This window comes from Orbicella faveolata, unplaced genomic scaffold, assembly GCF_042242905.1.
Source record: "Orbicella faveolata isolate gen_17 unplaced genomic scaffold, um_ofav_v1 contig_2, whole genome shotgun sequence".
NCBI lineage: Eukaryota > Metazoa > Cnidaria > Anthozoa > Scleractinia > Merulinidae > Orbicella > Orbicella faveolata.
The window spans coordinates 29,365,192-29,384,432 of record NW_028301547.1 but is presented as its reverse complement, the minus strand read 5'-3'; the positions used below and the strand labels follow the sequence as shown (position 1 = coordinate 29,384,432).

The 19,241-nt window shown below is 39.6% G+C and overlaps 1 protein-coding gene and 1 long non-coding RNA gene across 3 annotated transcripts; one reads left to right on the top strand and one right to left on the bottom strand.

Moving 5' to 3' along the window:
• Positions 1–338: 338 nt before the first annotated feature.
• LOC110063912 (uncharacterized) lies at positions 339–18,115 on the top strand. 2 transcript variants are annotated; one of them, XR_016207560.1, is made up of 9 exons: positions 339–489; positions 7,545–7,617; positions 10,526–10,684; positions 11,921–12,176; positions 12,787–13,243; positions 15,318–15,590; positions 16,455–16,616; positions 16,693–16,764; positions 17,902–18,115. XR_016207560.1 is itself a non-coding variant. In XM_089290707.1 (9 exons), the coding sequence occupies exons 2-8, from the start codon at positions 7,554–7,556 to the stop codon at positions 16,740–16,742; spliced, it is 1,410 nt and encodes a 469-aa protein (XP_089146833.1). In that variant the 5' UTR covers positions 339–489; positions 7,545–7,553; the 3' UTR covers positions 16,743–16,764; positions 17,902–18,115. The 2 variants fall into 2 exon arrangements, 1 of the variants encoding a protein (XP_089146833.1); XM_089290707.1 differs by having other exon boundaries at positions 15,318–15,579.
• LOC149112750 (uncharacterized) lies at positions 9,540–9,903 on the bottom strand. The gene is made up of 2 exons (XR_016207563.1): positions 9,747–9,903; positions 9,540–9,603 (listed from the first exon to the last, which is right to left on the bottom strand). It is a non-coding gene; the product is annotated as an uncharacterized LOC149112750 (long non-coding RNA).
• Positions 18,116–19,241: the final 1,126 nt, after the last annotated feature.

Below are 19,241 nucleotides of genomic sequence, written 5' to 3'. Positions count from 1 at the left end.
GGGTTTTACGTCTCGTTCTTGTGCAATCTATTTATCCAGTGTGAAATCTTTGTTACATTTGCGCTTACAGAACTAAGTCTTTTTTTGTCAAGCAAAAATATATAAGAAGAGAACTGAAACAAGGGGGCAGGAATTTAAAAATATTTAAGCTGTTTAGAGATGAAACTTACAATATTCATTTGGCCTTGGGGGAGATTCGAAATTAAAAGCATCCCGTACAGAGGAAGATTGGAAAATAAACAGCTACAAACGCACACCGCCAGACAGTTAATAATTTTGTAGTCAATGTAGCCAGATCAACACGTAGAAATGTTTTTTCACGTGCATGTTGTTCATATTCTAAAAGGCAACCACCTCTCAAAAACGCATAAATTATGCGGCCTATGGGGAATAAATGAGAGTGTGTCTTGCAGTCTTCATCAGTACTTGAAGAGGGTATTTGATATTGCGTATTCATCCACCGTCTCAAGTTCCAGTTTTCAAGCTAAGGTAGGACATCAAACTATGCTTCAGTATTTTGAGTTAAACAGAGGCCTTTGAAAGTAGCCTGAATTGCTGAATAAGCTTTGGGTTAGGTCGTTGAGGGTTAAGGGAGCTACGTCACGGTTGCGCACCTTGAAAATGTTAGCCTAAATTTTTTCAATTTTGTCGTTTGTAATCCACGTTATTCTGCTCCATCCTTAAAGTGCCACTAACCCCCAATTTTTTTTTCCTTCAATGACATCTACTAGTTTCCCTGATACTTCAGCGAAAAAATTATCTCGATTGATAAAATCCCTGCGTTTCTACACGCGTTTAAACATGTAATTTCTATGTTCACGACCGCGCAAAGTGGGATCTCAAGAGACTTTTGACTGAGCTTCGAGGGCAGTCAAAACATTTTCGGGTTGTTTGTGATTCATATTTTATCAAAACTGGACAAGAACGTTAAGTGAAAGAACTGTATCATCTAGCATTACAATTCGGAGTCTAGCTACGATTTGAACGGCTGCGAAGTACATATTTTTTTTCCATTTCGAAGTGCGGGTCGCCAGTCGAGATCGCCGCGTTGTATAATTATATTTAGGCCAGGATCGACAATTTGCCGGTCCATTTGGGTTACAAAGGTACAAACAATGACTGGATAGTTAGCTCACAGCTCTTGAAGAGTTATAAAGATGTCAATCAACACGAAGAGTTGGTAATTTGACTTTACGGAACGTGCAAATTTCGGAGTGTCAAAACACTTTTACATTCAAGTATTAATTTCCCCCGAAATATAAGTTAAAATGCGATGCAGTCGTACTCTACTTCTGCCTACTTCTCCAGATCAATGATTGAAAATAGTTTTAACATAAGAGATAAGCAGAGATGTCGGCAAACAATACTCGAAGGTGAGGTAACTTTTCGCTTCGTTATTGTCGACCGACCGTAGTATATGCGTATTCAATTACTGTGCACGAACACAAGCTACGCAAATTTGAATATTCCGTACTAGTGAAATCATGGAAAATCCTTCGACAAGATCTTGAAAAGAGGTTCAGTATACTTTCAGTTAAATGAATACATTTCTACTTCACTGTTATTTCAAATGAAATGTCCATTTTACGCACGCTAATAACCTGGGAGTCCTCGACTTATTAGTTTGCGTTTCGGTTGACTGACAAGGGCTTTCTTCTTTCATCACAACAATCTCCGTCTGTAGCTATGGTGTCGAATCTTTGAAATCTTTGTACATTTCGTAGGCGTCTTCTGCAAAATGACAACAACTTGAAATGACCAAGTTCTGTGTATTTTGCAGAACGTAGGCCACGACGGAAAATTTTTAGTTTATTTTTTTGGAATTGATCGCTGGCATTACGTATTTAGTTTTAGCTCATTTTTAAACGGTTTGGCGTCCTGAACAGGTTAAGTTGTATAATTACGAAATTCGAACATAAAATAAAAATTGGTTTTTTGCTAGGCGTCTTTCCTGCCGTCGCAGACGCGACTGCTTAATGTCCCTAATTAATTTTAAGAGACCGTAGTCCACTGTACTACTTGGCGACTCGTGTGTTCCGGAAGAACGGTTCATGTTTTCAAAGCCAAGGAGAAACATTTGAAAAATATCCACATTGAAGACTCCTGTCGTCTGACTTTTCAATTTGTTTCGCGTAACGCCTTACAAAACGACCAATCAATGTTAACAAAGTATTGGCAGAATTCTTAAAGTTAATTTAGGGTAGGCTTCGATCATTGTAAACTTGGCGTTTTTATACGACGGGAAAAAAAAAGAAACAGACCAGCGAAATGACGATACATTTCGTTTTACCATGTCGCGTGATGTTTAAGATAAAACGTTCGCGGGAAAATTCAGCCAACTTTCTGAGTGAGGATTGGGCGGGTTTGAAGTGTTTACACACCTAAATAACAATATCACATTTTAAATATTCTTCCATGCAGTCTAAGAATCTATTTTAAACAGATATTTTAGTTAATGTTGACGGAAAGTCGAAACAGAGGGATATTATTTACAAAAAATTTGGCGGAAAATATTTCTTACGTACTTTCCAAGACCATTTACACCGATATAATTTTAACTAAACTGGTTATTGATAAAATAATTAAATTCCTCGATGAATATTGTGCTGTCATCCCTGAATTGGCTATTTGAAAAGAAACGATTGTCAACATTGTACCGGGAAGGTGAAAACTAAGAACCAAAAAATCTTGATCTAATGTGGAAAGTGGTTATTTTACATCATAACCAGTTAGTAATACTTTATTGTTTTATGAGAGAAACATTTCATGATTAAGCATTGTACGAGCACACAAGCTTATATGTCAATCTGAAATCTTTCTAACGTCAGAGTCTGTAAATAAAGGTATGTGAAAGATGGGTTGGTATTTTTCAATTTATTTCAATCAATTAATCTATTGTTACTTTGAAACTGGTTATTACCACTAAACAATAGATGATTGAGCGCAATCCCCCGTAGGAAAAAAGGTGGAGGCTGTACTTTTACCACAATACCATGCGAGCCTAATACAGCGCGTAGAGTACAAGGAAAGCCAGATTTTTGCGGTATTTGTCCCTGTGCTATCGACATTGTGTGTGTTAGGTTTGAAGATTTTAGAACGTGTCTGTACGTTTTTATGAGCGTTGTTTAAGTTTCCGTGCGCAATTTCGAAAACATTTTACGTCTCAAGTCTAATCAAGACAATTTCTGAAGAGAAAAAATAATTCCCTTGGTAACACATGACGAACTTGCCTAGTCGACCCCACTGGGTAGCCGTTTGTTCTTTTTTGTTTAAAATCGAGGTCTTTGATCGTAATTTTTTTGCTCAACCTGATTAACCTTAAACTCGAGTTTTAGAATAAAAAAACGTTTGTCAGTCGGGAAACTATTTCTGGTTGGTCCTACGTTTGTTAAAATTTTTCTTATTATGACGAATTTCCAGTTTTTCTCGCTCGGCAAAAAAATATCATTTAGTAAATATTTTAAGGCCCACCCTAGACAAATGTAGTTGGGCATGCGCTGTTTCCAAGCTTTACAGATACAAGCAGGTGCGGGCAGTTGTAACACGAGCTTTCAATAATACTTTTTACCCGGGCAGTGACGCCTGGGTTTAAATTTCGGCTCCTTTTTTTTTTTTTTTTTTTTTTTCTTTTCCACGTTCAGTCACAAATCGCCGTCTGGTCTCTAAAGCGCATGCGTCACCTGTGCATGCGTACAGCACATGGAGTTTACCGAAGTTGTCGTCGTGAAAAGTTAGCACCCATGATTTCTAGGGCGATGAAATCACATACAAACGAACACACCGTTCGAGGTAGACCAACGCCAAAGGACGATAAGCGTTTTCGGAACGGGTGGGTCTGCAAGCCTTACGAGAGGTCAATTTATGAGCGAACATTTTGAGGGAATTTATCAAGAATAATGTTATACCAAAGGAGCCATCAACCGGGGCTATCAACTCTTCAACTTGATAAAAAGCATCATCAGAAGCGTCATCGTATTTTTAGACGTGGTCATGAGCCAAGCAGAATCCCAGCACGAACTCAAGAACGTCTGAGCAACAAGAGCAGAAAGGTTAGAGGATTTGTTTACGAATGTATCTGTTCGAGTACACCTAAGTAAAACGCTCTGAGAAACTTCGTAAAGTATAATAAAGATAAAATCTCGAACTAAACGATATTCTCTCGTTATTTTCTTGTAACAGAGCTATGTGTCTTTACAAGAGTGAAACTCATGTAGCGGATTATTGTACATTTAAGCTGAAAGAAACTAATATATGTTGACCCCAGCAAAACAATTCTTGGCTTGCATTGTCACGCAATCCTGACGCAATAATAAATTAAAATTAAAATTAAAATTAAAATCCTAATCCTTTAAAAACCTTAAATCCTAAATCCTAAAAGTTAAAATCCTAAGAATTAAATACGCTATATAATACAATTAGACTACAAATAAAAAGTAAAAACTACAAATCAAATGCACGCTTAAAAAGATAAGTCTTAAGATTAGCCTTAAAAGCTGCCTCTGATGATGAAAGCCTGATCTGAAGGGGTAGTTTGTTCCAGAGCCTTGGTGCCGCCACGGAAAAAGCCCTTTCACCATACGTTTTAAGATTTGCTCTAGGCTCATCAAGCAACCTGTTGTTTGAAGATCTTAGTGTGCGACCAGAAATATTAAATCGCAATAGGTCTCCAATATAATCAGGGGCCAGTCCATTCAGAGCTTTGTACGTTAACAACAACATTTTGAAAATAATCCTAAAATGAACTGGCAACCAATGTAAGCTCCTTAGTATTGGTGTGATGTGTTCCTGCCTTCTAGCCAAGGTAACAAGGCGGGTTGCTGAGTTCTGTACAAGCTGAAGTCTATTAATCAGATACTTTGGGAGACCGTACAGTAGGGCGTTACAATAGTCCAAACGCGATGTTATGTAAGCGTGAACAATAGTATCAGTAGTACTCTGGGATAGGTATCGCCTAATTTGAGCAATACTACAAATGCGGAAAAATGCGCTCTTGCAGGTTTTTTAAGCTGAAAGAAACTAATATATGTTGACCCCAGCAAAACAATTCTTGGCTTGCACTGTCACGCAATCCTGACGCAATAAAAAAATTATTCGAACACCATTTAGTGGATAAAATCAAGAAATTGTGATATTATAGGAGATTAATAAAGATGACACTCCTCTAATTTTTAAGTCTGTGCGTTTTCCCAAGCTCATATATTCGCCGAAATATTTTGCACAAATTTACAGAGACCAGTATGGAGCCGCCATGTTGGTGTACCTCCGCGGTACGCCAACATTGCGGCCAGAAAATAGTGTAAACATCCGGAACTTACTTTGGCTATCTAGGCGACTCATTATCTGTACTGAACAAACAAGCATTTACATAAGCACTTTTCGTAATACTTTAACTTCTGAATGGGTTAAAAATCACGAGATAAGTATATGATTTCGACAAACGCGTTCGTAGGTCCATGTCACGCACTGCCATAACTATGAAATTCAAAATGTCTCGCTTGCTTGAGAAACGCAGATAACAACGACAAAGGTTAAGGAAAATAGACTGAAACGTTTATAGGCTGATATAAAGACCTTGACTTATTTCACACTCTAAAGACCTACAAACGAGTAATAAGCTATTAATCGATTCCAAGAAATGCAATCAAAAGCAGAATAGCTTAAGCACATTAATTCGATTGAATTTCGTACAACTTCAAATGCAGAACATTTAGCTCAATTGCAATATAGCTAGTGCTTCTCAGTATAAGGACTGCCTGGGTACACGCAGCAAAGCGTCTAGTTTAATTAACAGCTGTCAGTTTCAAACTTATTTGTGTCATGTTCAGGACTTCTTAAAAGGAGGCAAAGTCACAGTTAACATTCAGTCCTTTACAGAGAGCTATCCTGTTCGGAAGGTTTCGCCTATCGCGTAAGACTGACATCAAACGACTACATCAAAAGAGAAGACTCCAGCTCAGTAAGTTTTGTTGTTTGTAGCGGAGCTCCGGCGGCCCGAAGGGCCACCAAGCGGAGCCCCATACTCATATAGGAAAGAAAAGGAAACCCATGAGTTGATTTTCTCATGGTTATCATGGCTAGCGGTATTGCTCGTGGGCGCGTACGCACGACGGCGACGACGACGACGGAGTTGCGCAACATGGCGACAATACTCCAAATAATAGGTTGATAGAGACATGCAGCCTTGGTTTACCGTGTACTTCTTTGAGATTGGACATCCATGTTATGATCAATTGAAACCTGTCAAAACAAGGTATCCGCTGATCAGTATCACGGGACCATATCGTGGGCTCAAGTTTACAGCTCGCGTGTTTTACAGGTCGCCTGTTTTTTTGAAGTTTCTGAAGTTGAAGTTCTCAGGTTAACTTGTTGAAAACAAGGCAGTATTGTTTGGAAGCCGGTTAACGTTAACCCAGGATTAAAAGTTAACCGAATTATAACTTTTTCTTCTATAGAAATGTTTTTTGCTGCTTTGTTTTGTGCATATAGTGATTATTAAAACTGAAAACAGAAGGCCAAACAATATACAGAAAACCTCAACGCAAAGTTACAAAACTTAAATCAAAATTCTACCTTTTCCTGGGTTAGCTTAATTTGGCTCTGAACAACCTGGCCCAGGAGCTACGCTTTTAGGCTGACCTAAATCTATATATTAGATTTTACCTTGTTAGCAGCTATGTGTTACCAGCTATGTGTTATCATGATATTTGCCTGTGATTCCATGCCCACCCCAGGAAACTGGAAAAAAAGTTTCCTTTTGAAGGACCTTCCTTTCTTTTTCTTAGAACACAAATTCCGAATAGTTTAGATGGCTAGATGGGACCGAAAATCCAAAATCTCGATCTGTGAGAAATGTTTCAATGTCAATATTTTTTGCACTTGGTTATTTTCTTGTGATAAAACTCTAGGACGATGATGGGCGAAGATGAAATACGATCAGCATAACTGAAAAAAGTGCTATTTAAATTGTTCGACGGCTAAGACCAACTCTTTTGATATCACATAAAATAGTTAATGTATGACCTCGGGGCCAAATTTCAGGCCTCCAGCGACCGAGCATACAAAGATTTAGTAGTTTCAATCTGATGAAGTCAGGCACACTGGGCACTTATAATGTAACAGTTATTCGCCTACCAATTCCAGTGACAGAGATAAATTAATCGCCATAAATATAACAAATTTGAAAAGGTGAGGTTTTGAATGTTAGCCTTGTGGGAGAAAATGCTTATGTGATCATTGGTGATTTGTTTGCTTAAACGAGAGGATGATGCCGATAAAAACGTGATAACACGATATGCAAGGTGACTTACATGAGATTCTGATGTTCCACTAGCCTGCTTGCAGCCGTGTAGTATTTTGCTCTAACGCGGCAAAAGTCACTTTTCCGTGACCTGAAAGCAAATATTGGACGACTGCGCGCTAGCCAATGCTCGACTTGGTGACGCTAATACGATTTCTTGGGTAAAAGGTAATTGAGCGACTCCGAGACCGAACATTGAAATCGTTCATTTTGGTATTATATGAATTTTTTTTTCTCGTTTTTCTAGGTTATTGTGATGCAGATTAAAGATGTGCACGTTATCTTTCTCGTGCTTGTGACTTGGTTTATTCAAAAGAGTGGTAAGTATGCTCATAAGACCAGTGAAAGTATAATTTTTTTTAAAAAAGTCTCTTTTTTTACAAACGATAGAACGCAATAGTAGGTTTTTTTCATAAATATAACTAACCGCGTGAACAGGCCGTATTCGTATTCTCGGTATTGGACTGGTACTAGTTTGCAATGGAGGCTTATGCGAGAATATCATTAAAACGAGGTTAATGTTATTTGTATTTGAAAAAAGTCTGTGGCTGCAGTTCAGCCAGATTGTGTATCAGCGGACATTCTTCAAGTGCGAGGTAACCGCTCACTAGTCGTGCTTTCCGCCATTTTGTGTTTTCGCATCGCGTGGTGCTTAGATGTAAACAAAATCGTTTTCCATCGGATCGTATCATGTGTTACCGAAGACCTAAACGGTGAGAAACAGTTCTATCTTGTATCTTTTGCGAATTGTTGTTAGTCTTTTTCTTGGCGATGTGTTAGTATATAAGTTTATTTCTTTTCATTTTTGTCATCCAGATTGTTATCTCGGGTAAATCGTGCATCTGTGTAATTAAGTGTTAAGGAAGCAAATTGTACGCCGAGCAGTACTCGCTACCTGTGAATAAACGTCGTTTTGGGTTTGAAACTCTTCTGGTGAAGTTACCTAGAAGCAGCCACAAAATCCCTGCATTGGCCTCAGTTCCAAGCTAGTTCCAGTCCAATACCGAGAATACGAAAATAGTGTATTATGAATTCTAACTTGCATCGCGTTCGTAAACTTAACAGTTGCGACATCGTTTATACAAGTTTGAGATTTTCTTTTTTGTTTCCTCGAAGAAAGTTAAGAATATGACAAAATAAGAATTTACCCAAAAGCGAACACATATGTAGCTGCTATTGGCACTTCAGCGTGTATTTTGGTGCTGAAATGCGCAAGGAAACTCTTAGGTGAGGAAAAGGTTGTTCCTTTAGAGATGTTCTTATTAAAAGATCTGTTTACAAGAGTGTAAACAAGAGACTTTTAAAAGCTGTAGTCTGTTGTGCTCGCGAGATTACGCGCTTGAGTGTTGGTTTCAGCAAGGGTGCCTCCAACGACAGCAACAAAGCGAGAGAAAAATGGGGAGAGGGAAAATATCAAATCCTGAAATGCAACTAGTATTTAGAGCGTAAAAACGTAACAAGCATGCGCGAGTTTTAGCTGCAGGCCAGGGAGCGCCAGGCTCCAAGTATGAAAAAATGGCGGGAATTTCGTCGATCGCATAAAAAAGAACAGTTACGACCTTAATTTTCCCGGTAAGTAGCCAACTTTCACGCCACGAAAGGAAACCTGATGTAATGGTTTTTAACAGAATCATTTTTTTGGAAAAAATTAACATGAAGAAGGCTTCCGAACCCTTAATTTCCCCGCGGTATACAAGAATTAGGGAGTTTAACAAAACCACGACGGCAACGGCAACGGGAACGTTGCTAAACAAAAGATTTAATTAGGGGAAAAATGGTTGTGCACGTGCGTTATAATTCTTGGTACATTTCTTTACCGTCCTCGGCAAAACAACAGGGACCTTTAGCAATGACGACGAGAACGTGGACGACGACGTATATGACCGATTGAGCCCTGGAACGGGACCGTCGTCCACGGCGGGAAACGTAAACACTTTAGTAAACCGGTTACGTGGACGAACCCTTTACTGCAGCTTTCTGTGGCAGTCAACAGGAAAATGTCAAACAAATGTCAAATGTTCCGTTAATTTGAAAATGCAAAAATTATCCACTACAACAACTTAACGTTTATTCAGTGTTGTAATCAACGTCAGGTGATTCAGAGCTAAGCTAAGTGTATAGTCGATCCGAGCAGTTCGAATATTCTTCAAAGCCCAGAACTCTTCTTAAAAATGCCAACTGGTATATATTACAAAACTATAACGAAATGCCCGCGATTTGTATTTATAAAAGCACTACTACGTACCCTGCAGTACTTTTATTATCATCCGCCATTGCTTTCTCCACTTTATACTGTAAAGCTCTACCTGCAACTCGAAAGAAATCAAGTTTTTTTCCATCACGGTACGATCAAATTACTTCGGCACTGTATTTATTCACTAAACGACCCTTTACATTGAAGAAATTCCTAAGATACGTAAGTAGAAATTAGAAAACAAATAAAACATACTCGCGTTCTCGGCAAGACGGCAGATGGCGGCAAATGGCGTCCTGAACGAGATGTGGACGACGAGTAGTGCTCGATTGGGCATGCGTGGTAGCTTCGAAGTTCGTTTTCCCAACTTCCGGTCGGTGACGTTCACGTTCTCGTCGTCATTGCTAAAGGTCCCTAACAACGTGAAATGACCAAATTCTGCGTTGTCTGGAGAGCGTGAACCACGACGGCTCATTTTTTAAAATTTTATTTCAAGTTTATCGCTGTCCCAGATTCAGTTTCGTGAAAGTTTTGTCAGTGATAAACAAAGTAAATGACTTAAGAGTATCGCGAGACTCGTAGGTAAAATGTAAAGTCATTTTTTAATCGACGTTGTCCTCGGCGTCGCCGTCGTGGTTACTTAAACTCCCTAATGTCGGTGCCAAGACACACCTTTTCCGCAAACCCTCTTTACATATTACATCCATATAAGCACGCCATTTAATGTATAAACAAGAGAGCCCCGCAGCAGGTAGAGGGAGCCTTGTTTTCTTAACATTAAAATGCCGAAAAATATTCATGCTTGCCAAAGTAAAAATAAATCAAGCGAGCGACATTCTCCAGTTCCTTATTAGAGTCCACCGTTTTCCCGGCCATTGCAGCCCGCTTTAAAGCCTAAGCCCACAAGCAGGGCTAGTGATGCGCAGAAAGCTGCGCAGTACGTTTTTCCGATCGGAAGGTATATGCAAACTGTTTAACAAGAGGACTGAAGACAAATCCTCACGTATTAAGAACGCAAATTCCTTCTCTCTCAGTTGGCAAGCATCTTCTTGTCGCTTACTGGGGTCAGAACAGTTCAGGAAGGAAATTTCCCCAGAATCCCGAGAAAGATCTCAAGGAAGTCTGTGCAGAGAGAAAATACGACATTATAGTGATTGGATTTGTGGTGACTTTTTTTGACAAGGACAATAAAGGTAAGTATATAAATAATAATACAACCTTTTAAATCTTTAATCAAATATTACAGGTAGGAAACCATACGCAGCATAACTAACAAAGTTTAAAAGAAGGCGTGAAAGTCACTCTTTAAATTAATTAAATAAATAAATAAACTTTGTTTAACGAGGGTAACACACAACAGTCTTACGACTGACAAACCCGTAGCCCTCGAATTTCCGATCGAATTGGAATTTAGAAATGTTGATTCTTGTGGAGGGCGGAAAACCGGAGAACCAGGAGAAAAACCCTCAGAGCAAGGACGAGAATCAACAACAAACTCAACCCACTTATGACACCGGGTGCAGGATTTGAACCCGGGCCACATTGGTGGCAGGCGAGCGCTCTCACCACTGCGCCGCCCCTGCTCCTCTATTGCTAAATGTTTATTTATATCCATGACAGGTATTTCTTTTTAACCAATATTTATTGACATTTACTTTCTCGTGTCAGTAATCTGCTTTATTTATACTAAGCCTGCAACATCTTGATCATTACATGCTTGTATTTTAATCGGAGCTCCCGTGCGCGCAAAGGGTGCGAGCTGAGCACAACAGGTAAGGAAATCTGGTGACCAGTCAAGCTAAAAAAAATTGGTTGCCCCTTGACTGTCCGTACGTACGCACGCATGTACTTCACTTACGCAAATGTACCGTGAACTTTCAAGGCCTCGGGCTAGGCTAAATTTATTTATTTCTCATACCAAACATAAACGTGCATGACTGAAATACCAGGGGATCTCTTTCTTGATCTTCTTCTTTGTACGAGTGAACGTACCAGAGTTGGATGAGAATATTATATAGTTCCTTATCGACTACCATACAGTTCAGAATATAACCTCACCGCCCCCCCCCCTCCCCCCACCCCCTCCGTCTGTTTAGTAACGGCCCTTTGAAAGTAATGACGTCAAAGGCAACTTTAGTGATTCTGTTTAAGATAACAGAATGCTCTGATATGCTTTTAAATTATCCTTTCCCCAATGGGGCAAGTGTAGCAAGTAAGGAATTAAACGACTGATTGTATATACGCACGCAAGGACTGACACCATTTGCCAGCGAAACAAACAAAAACGTTTCTACTCTCTTGAGAATTTTACATGTTCAGAAATTAGTGTTTGCAGTCAAACAAGGGTTGCCAGCTCCCGTCAAATCTTGCATTGAGTGTTTTACTGAATTTTCTCTGGTGTTTACCGAGTTTGTCAATTTCCATCACAGATCAGATGCCCGGAGTGAATTTTTCTCTCCATTGCTGGGATCCTGTCTCACCCGCGCACCCAAACCTTTACAAGTGTCCAAAAATCGAAGAAGGCATTTTGGCTTGCCAAAAAGCAGGAAAGAAAGTTCTTATCTCGCTTGGAGGAGCCACTGGAAACAACGACCTTAAGGACGATCAAGCCAAAGTTCTTGCTAAAAATCTGTGGGATTTGTTTCTTGGAGGAGAGGGAAGACCTGACATTCGACCATTTGGAAGGTAGGAGAAAAGTTTCAATTTAACCCTCTTGCTCTCAGTGTTCAATTAATGAATTGGAAAAAAGAAACTGATTAAAGACGACTTTTCTATTGAGTGTCCCAAAACCAAATCCAAAGTAATTTACTCTGGCCAATGATAAACGACAAAACCAATCAGTTGTTCGGAAAGACGACAAGATGTCATAGGCTTTTTTTCCAATGAAACTACTTTAATACAGCAAACAGCTTTACACGTACAGCTTCCGTATTTTCTGCAGCTCTGGAGTAACAGACGCACATCACGTTACTGACATATTCTTTCACTAAGGTAGAAAAAAGCCAAATCGCGTTGGTGTTTTCACTGCACTCCCTGAACGGGTGTGATTTGATATTGGCTCTGACAATAAACAACAGTAAACCAATCAAAACTTGAGGCAAATACATGTAGACAGCGCAAAACGCAGTAACTTGTGATATGTTTTACCTCTAATTGGTTTTACTTCTGATTGGAGGAAAAAGAAAGCGAGATATTTAAGCCAATCGCTTAACGCAGTGTTGGCAAACAAAAGCAAACGCTAATTACTTTCGAAACTCAAATGAAAACCGCTCTAACATTCATATCTTCCCAAAAGTGCAATCCTTGACGGCGTCGACTTGGACATTGAAGACCACAAATCAGGTGGCTACGCTCAGCTTGTCAAAAGTCTACGAGAGCTGGAAAAAACAGGAGCCAAAAAGTACCTCATTACAGGGGCTCCTCAGTGTCCGTTCCCTGATGCCTCTCTGGGCCCCAACCCGGGCACTGCCTTGGGTGACCAGGGCGCCGAGTTTGATCATGTCTATGTCCAATTCTACAACAACTTCTGTCACACTGGCGATGAAGCGCAGTTCTATCCAAATATGGATACGTGGCTTGAATTTGCAGCGAATGCAGCTCAAGCAAAGGACGGCTTTGCAATTGTCCTCAAGAACAGGAAAAGATCTATGGAAGGAGGGCCCAAGATATTCGTTGGTATGCCGTCAGCTCCCGATGGCGCCAATACACCCGAGCACTACAGGAAACCCGAGGAAGCGGCGAAGATTTATGAAGTATGTATGCAAAGTTAGAAGAATAAAAAGATTTATGAGGTATATGTGCAGAGTTAAAGAGTAGTCTCTCCTTAGAATATGAAATTCTCTGAGGGTCTGCGAAGAGAAGACTAAAGCGTACCGTCACCAGGGAAATTTATCTTCTAAACGGCTAGGAAGAGCGAGTGAAAATTTACAATACAATACAATACAATACTTTATTTCGACACGTCACGTCCAGGAGCTGTACAAGATCGTTCAAAATACGTACGTGTATTCCTAAAATACAAAGATTTACGTAGTTTACAAGTTATAAAATCTAAAACATTAAAAATTACTATCATCTGACACACACCTAATTAACTACATGCATTTACTAAACGTAAACACTAAGAATCAAATATATACAGAGAAATTTAAAATCCTAACAAAATAACGGTGGAATAAAATAAGCAAAAAATTAAAGGTCTAATATTCTTAGTTTACTCTTAAAATGGGCAACATTGATGGCCTGTTTCACATTTGAAGGCACACTGTTCCAGAGCTTCGTACTGAGGTGAGTAAATGACTTCTTCATAAAGTTGAGGTTAAACTGTTAGGCGCACATAAATTAACGCCATTACCTCTAAGATTATATAGCGTTTTCTGACGCTAAATATGTCCTTGATGTACTTAGGACCGTTGTTATTAAGACATTTGTGCAACGGGATAAGAGATTGCTATTTTCTCCTCTGTTTTAGTGTTTCCATGTTAATAATACGTAACAGATCCTCGTATAAAATAGATTTGCAGTAACCCAGCAGGGACCTAAGAATGTAATTATTCACTTGTACTCTCCCCATGCCACTCCCAGAAGGAGGGGACTACAGTGTCTAAATGTGGCAAGATAAGAGATTTATCGCGGAGTTCCGGCGGCCGGAATGGCCGCCAAGCGGAGCCCCATACCCGTATAGGAAAGAAAAGGAAACCCATTAGTTGATTTTCTCATGGTTATCATGGCTAGCGGTATTGCTCGTGGGCGCGTACGCACGACGGCGACGACGACGGAGTCGCGCAACATGGTCGCCATACTGCAAATGATAGGTTGATAGACATGCAGCCTTGGTTTACTGTGTACTTCTTTGATATTGGACATCCATGTTATGGTCAATTGACACCTGTCAAAATAAGGTATCCGCGGACCGGTATTACGTGACCATATCGCGGGCTCAAGTTTACAGCTTATCGAGCTCGTGTGTTGTTTTGAAGTTGACCGCTGACTAAGTACTGGTTTTCGATTGGACGGCGGGCTCATCTCAGGTTAACTTGTTGAAAACAGGGCAGGGTTGTTCGGAAACCGGTTAACGCTGACCCAGGATTAAAAGTTAACCGAGTTATAACTTTTTCTTCTATAAAAATGTTTTAAGTTGCTTTGTTTTGTGTATATAATGATTATTAAAACTCAAAACAGAAGGCCAAACAATATACAGAAAACCTCGCTGCAAAGTTACAAAACTCAACTCAAAATTCTACTTTTTCCTGGGTTATTTGACTCTGAACAACCCGGCCCGGGAGCTACGCTTTTAGGCTGGCCTAAATCTATATATTATAGCTTTAACATTACATTGCTAGGCACAAAACGCCTAATTCACCCGAGAGCGCCACTTTTGGCGCATACCTTATGAAGCTGTTTAGAAATGTGTTCTTTTGAAATATCATATGCATATATTTGAGAAAATCACACGTGCCAGTCGTATAGTTCCAAATTATTGCTTTTGTTTTAGGCCCCGTCCGCACGTATCCGGATATGTTGAATCCGCAACTTTTTCTTTCCGGACTCAAAAATTTCCCCGTCCACACGTAGCGTATTCAAATCGAATTCGCCTGTCCACACGCATCCGATTGTATCCGGATTCACTCTACAGAAACTGGGCCTACACGTTGCGCGGCCATATTGGTTTATTGTTCGGCCATATTGGTTTATTGTACGGAAGCCGTATCTGGAAAGAAAAAGTTGCGGACGGGGCCTTAAACTGATCTCCTTTTTTGTGAGTAAATAATTGAGCAGAATAACACATAGAACATAGGAAGGTTTATAAAAGCCTTTTTATGACAGGATCTGAAAGCCAAGCCAAATTTCGGTGGATTTATGTTATGGGATGCCGCCTGGGATCAACAAAATGTCATCGAAGGCAAGGTGTACAGTGACCACATCGCAGACATTATGAGCCGGAGTGGGGGGCCAAGCACAACTCTAGGCACCGGAACTGCCTCCACACCGGGTGGTTTAACACCAGTTGGACCGACCCCAAGTGGGTCGACTCCAAGTGGATCGACACCAGGGGGCTCAACGCCTACTCCACCCAGTCCTGGAGGAGGTGAGGTGCTGGTATGCTCATTTCAACTTACTTATAGTTGCCTTGAAATTTAGCTATTAGCAATGTATTCATGTGTCAGGTAATATCTTCTGTTCTCGGGAAATGCAGTCAACAGCTGGGCCCAGTTGAATCTTCAAGTATGCAGTTACTGTCAGCGAGCAACTCGTAAGCAACTTGCAAGAGTGGGTAATCTTAGTTTCCTCAGATATAGCGAAATTCCAAAAGTAACGAGCTTGCGAAAGTAGGTACTTTTCTTAAATAACTACAGAATTAAGAATTGTGCTGACTTAAGGTGGCTCAAAACAGTTCCCAGCACATTTCAAGACGTCTGTTTTGATATGTTATTATCACCACTCTTTATCTGTTGATGCTACAATCATGTCATCAAAAACCGCCTAATCATTGGTGAGTGAGCACGTTGGTATCGTTTTCACGGCACAATGGGTTGCAATAGTAAAAGTGTGACCTGCTAAAAACACCCTTAATTTATGTTTTAAGTACTTATATTTCAAAAACGGCACGGTGAAACCCTTTTAATTTTTTATCATCTCATTTTGTTAAGGAGGATAATATGCAACTTGTGGCAAAGTTTAAAAAAACTCTGTAGATGGGGTTCAGAGCCACCTGCATTTTGAAAATTTAACGTCCGAAACAAACGTTGGAAACCACTGTTGATTACTTTTTGGCCCTTTTATTTTTTTTGGTGTTTTTATGCCTAAGGAAAATAATGTTTTGGGCGAATTTTGTAGATCAAATATATAACTTTAATATCACTAATACTTCCATTCCATGAGATCTAAACTTGAAATTAAAACTTATGTCACTATTTATTTATTTATTTATTTATTTATTTATTTATTTGTTTATCTCTAAAGATTTCTGCAAAGGAAAAGAGGATGGAGATTACGCAGATCCTGATAACCCGTCAGGATACATCACCTGTTTTCCGGGAGGGATAACTTACAGAAGACCTTGTCCAACGGGACTTGTGTGGAATGCAGAGAAAAAGATGTGCGACTGGCCGTATAACGTGAAAGGTTTCATTATTTATTTATTTGTTTATTTATTTATTTATTTATTTGTTTATTTATTTATTTGTTTATCTCTAAATAGAGGTATTGAGACGGGCAAGCCTGGGAGTGAACCAACGAACACATAAATGAAGGAAGAGAGGAACACACTCAAGTAAGCCAGTAAATGAGCCATCGTCAGTCGAATGAACGAACGAACTAACTAACGAATAAAAACATGAATGAACGAACGAACGAACGAACGAACGAACGAACCAGCGAGCGAGGGAGAGAACGAACGAACGAACGAACGAATTATCAAACGAATGAAGCTAACTTAACTAAGAGGCGCACAAAGCCAACTTAATCTTTAGACCATGTTTATCCATGTTTGTTAGAGTAAAACACAAACATGAGAAAAATGAATAGCCCAAGGTAAATTTCACATTTTGTGTTGTTGAATAAAGCATTTAAATTACACAAGAGGTAAAACATTTTTCACAAGAGCTAAACAAATTTGGATTGCAAACAGCATGCGAAAATAATTGCTCTGAAAACTAGCTTTAATTTGAAGAGGCGTTCTTTCTTAGACTATACGAGCGAGATCAATGGAACTCCGTGATAGCGACAGGAACTGAACTTACTGTTAGATAGAAGGTTCATTAAACAATTAAAGAGCCTAATTGTTAATTTTGTTTCTAGAGGGAAAATTCACAAGATTTATATCCGAACAACTACGTATGTTTAGGAGTTGCCCCAACGATTTTCAAAACGTTGATTGCAGGGATGCAAAAGAGTGGAATCAGAGTTGTGAGTTCACCAGGGGAGGAAATGACGGGCGATGACTATTTCATCTCCAATTTTACTCGCTTTTGCACAGTTCAAGAGATTCGAGCAAATGGGAATTTCCGAAAAGTAAATATATCGAGACTACCGCAAATCGGATAATTTAGATCAACTTTTCCTCAAACACAAATCCAAAATGACCGGTGATTGTTGCTTTGTCAAAAGATCTGCGGCGTAGTCTGGACTAAAAACATTTGATGCATTTTGAGAGTGAAAACGGCGTTTTCAAATTTCTCCGGCGTAGTGCGTCGGGACTTTAAATATAACTCACATCTATTTTACGAGATGGAATAGACTGATCTGAAGACTGGCCTGTTTTGTTAAAAAATTAACTCCATTTATAATCAGTATTAAATAATTTAACGGGTTCAAACGTTCTGCTACTTTTCAAAGCTCCTCGCTAGCAATGTTATGTTATGAATAATGTTTAACCCCGAGTAATTATAAACATCTTTTCTTTTCCCAGGTATTGATTGCAGCAATGACGTTTCGACAATGGAATGACGGCTTTAACTTAGTATTAAAATGATAATTGAGAAAATAAAAGCCGAGGAATAAGTTAGTAAATGTGGATATTGAGTAAATGCGGAATGCGGGTTTGGGATTCTGGTAAATGTGGGTAATTTGAGAACTTCAAAAAATGTAACAAGAGTATAAATAAAGGCTGAATCATTCAATAACGTTTCTCCTGTCTCTATTCTTTGTTGTGAGGGGGCGAACAACCCTCCCCCCCCCCACCCCCGCTTTCCGTACCCTGCTCTCTCGCTTCCCTTACCTTTATCTCCCGACTCCCACTTTTGTCCGTCTTGCTACCGTCTCCTGTAAATAAGGAGACGCTAAACATATCCTCGTCATCTAGCTGCGCAATCCTTGGGCGTTTCTTTTCGTTTTTCCCTTTCTCTTTAGCCTTGCTCCTCTTGCTAACGTCTTTTGACAGCTTAAGTGACGACATTTCATGACCTATGACGTAACCACCGGGTTTCCAATTTTATCGGAGGTAAACCTCAGTTTTTCAGCCCAAGAGCGAATTTTCATTTTTCCGTCGGTCCAGAAGTCTCAAAATAAGCTAAATGTAAGTAAAAAAACATCTTGGGTGCTTGTTTTTGAAAGTATTTTAACGCTTGATAAATGATTCCTTCTTAGAACTCCCGCTTCCCGCCCTATCCTCTCCCGCCTCCCGCCCCCTATTCTCCTGGGCTCCCGCCCTCCTGTCGCCCCTTTTATTAATACTACAAGTAGGGGAAAAAGGAAGATCAAAGAAACTCGATTGACAACTCGCGGTGAAGCACAATTGGTTTCTTGATCGCAAAATAGACAAAGACAAATTTGACATACAAAGACAAAACAGACAAAGACAAATTTTCCGAGAACCCGGAAAATCATATGATCCATTCTACAACCATGGACAAAAATCTTGGGACAAATTTGCACTTGTGAAACTTTTTCACATCTTAAACAGACAGTCGCGCGCGAATGCAATTTCACTTGCCCAGCCCCTCCCCACAGCCAAAACGTTGAACACGTTTGTTGAAGACAATTTCTCTTGAGGTTCAACATTGCATTGGATGGGGATGGGGGCAACAGCAGAGGGAGAAAAATCCTTTCTGTTGTTCCATGCAGTTGATACTGGTTGTAATTCAATGTCATGACGTCAAATCTCCTAAATATAGCACCAAGAGAAGTAATTTGTCTCCCCTAACTTAATGATTATTTATTTAGCCATGTTTGCAGCCTTAAGGATCCATTCAGAAGAGTTTCAAGTCATAGCCATAATGGCAAAGAAACTCACATAATTCACAAGCAGCT

What these genes read in the sequence shown, in the direction of transcription:
- LOC110063912 (XM_089290707.1), top strand. Translation starts at nt 7,554, where the DNA reads ATGCAGATTAAAGATGTGCACGTTATCTTTCTCGTGCTTGTGACTTGG. An exon ending in TCCACCCAGTCCTGGAGGAG is followed by an intron (nt 15,580 to 16,454) that starts GTGAGGTGCTGG and finishes TTATCTCTAAAG; the next exon opens with ATTTCTGCAAAGGAAAAGAG. An exon ending in CTGGCCGTATAACGTGAAAG is followed by an intron (nt 16,617 to 16,692) that starts GTTTCATTATTT and finishes ATCTCTAAATAG; the next exon opens with AGGTATTGAGACGGGCAAGC.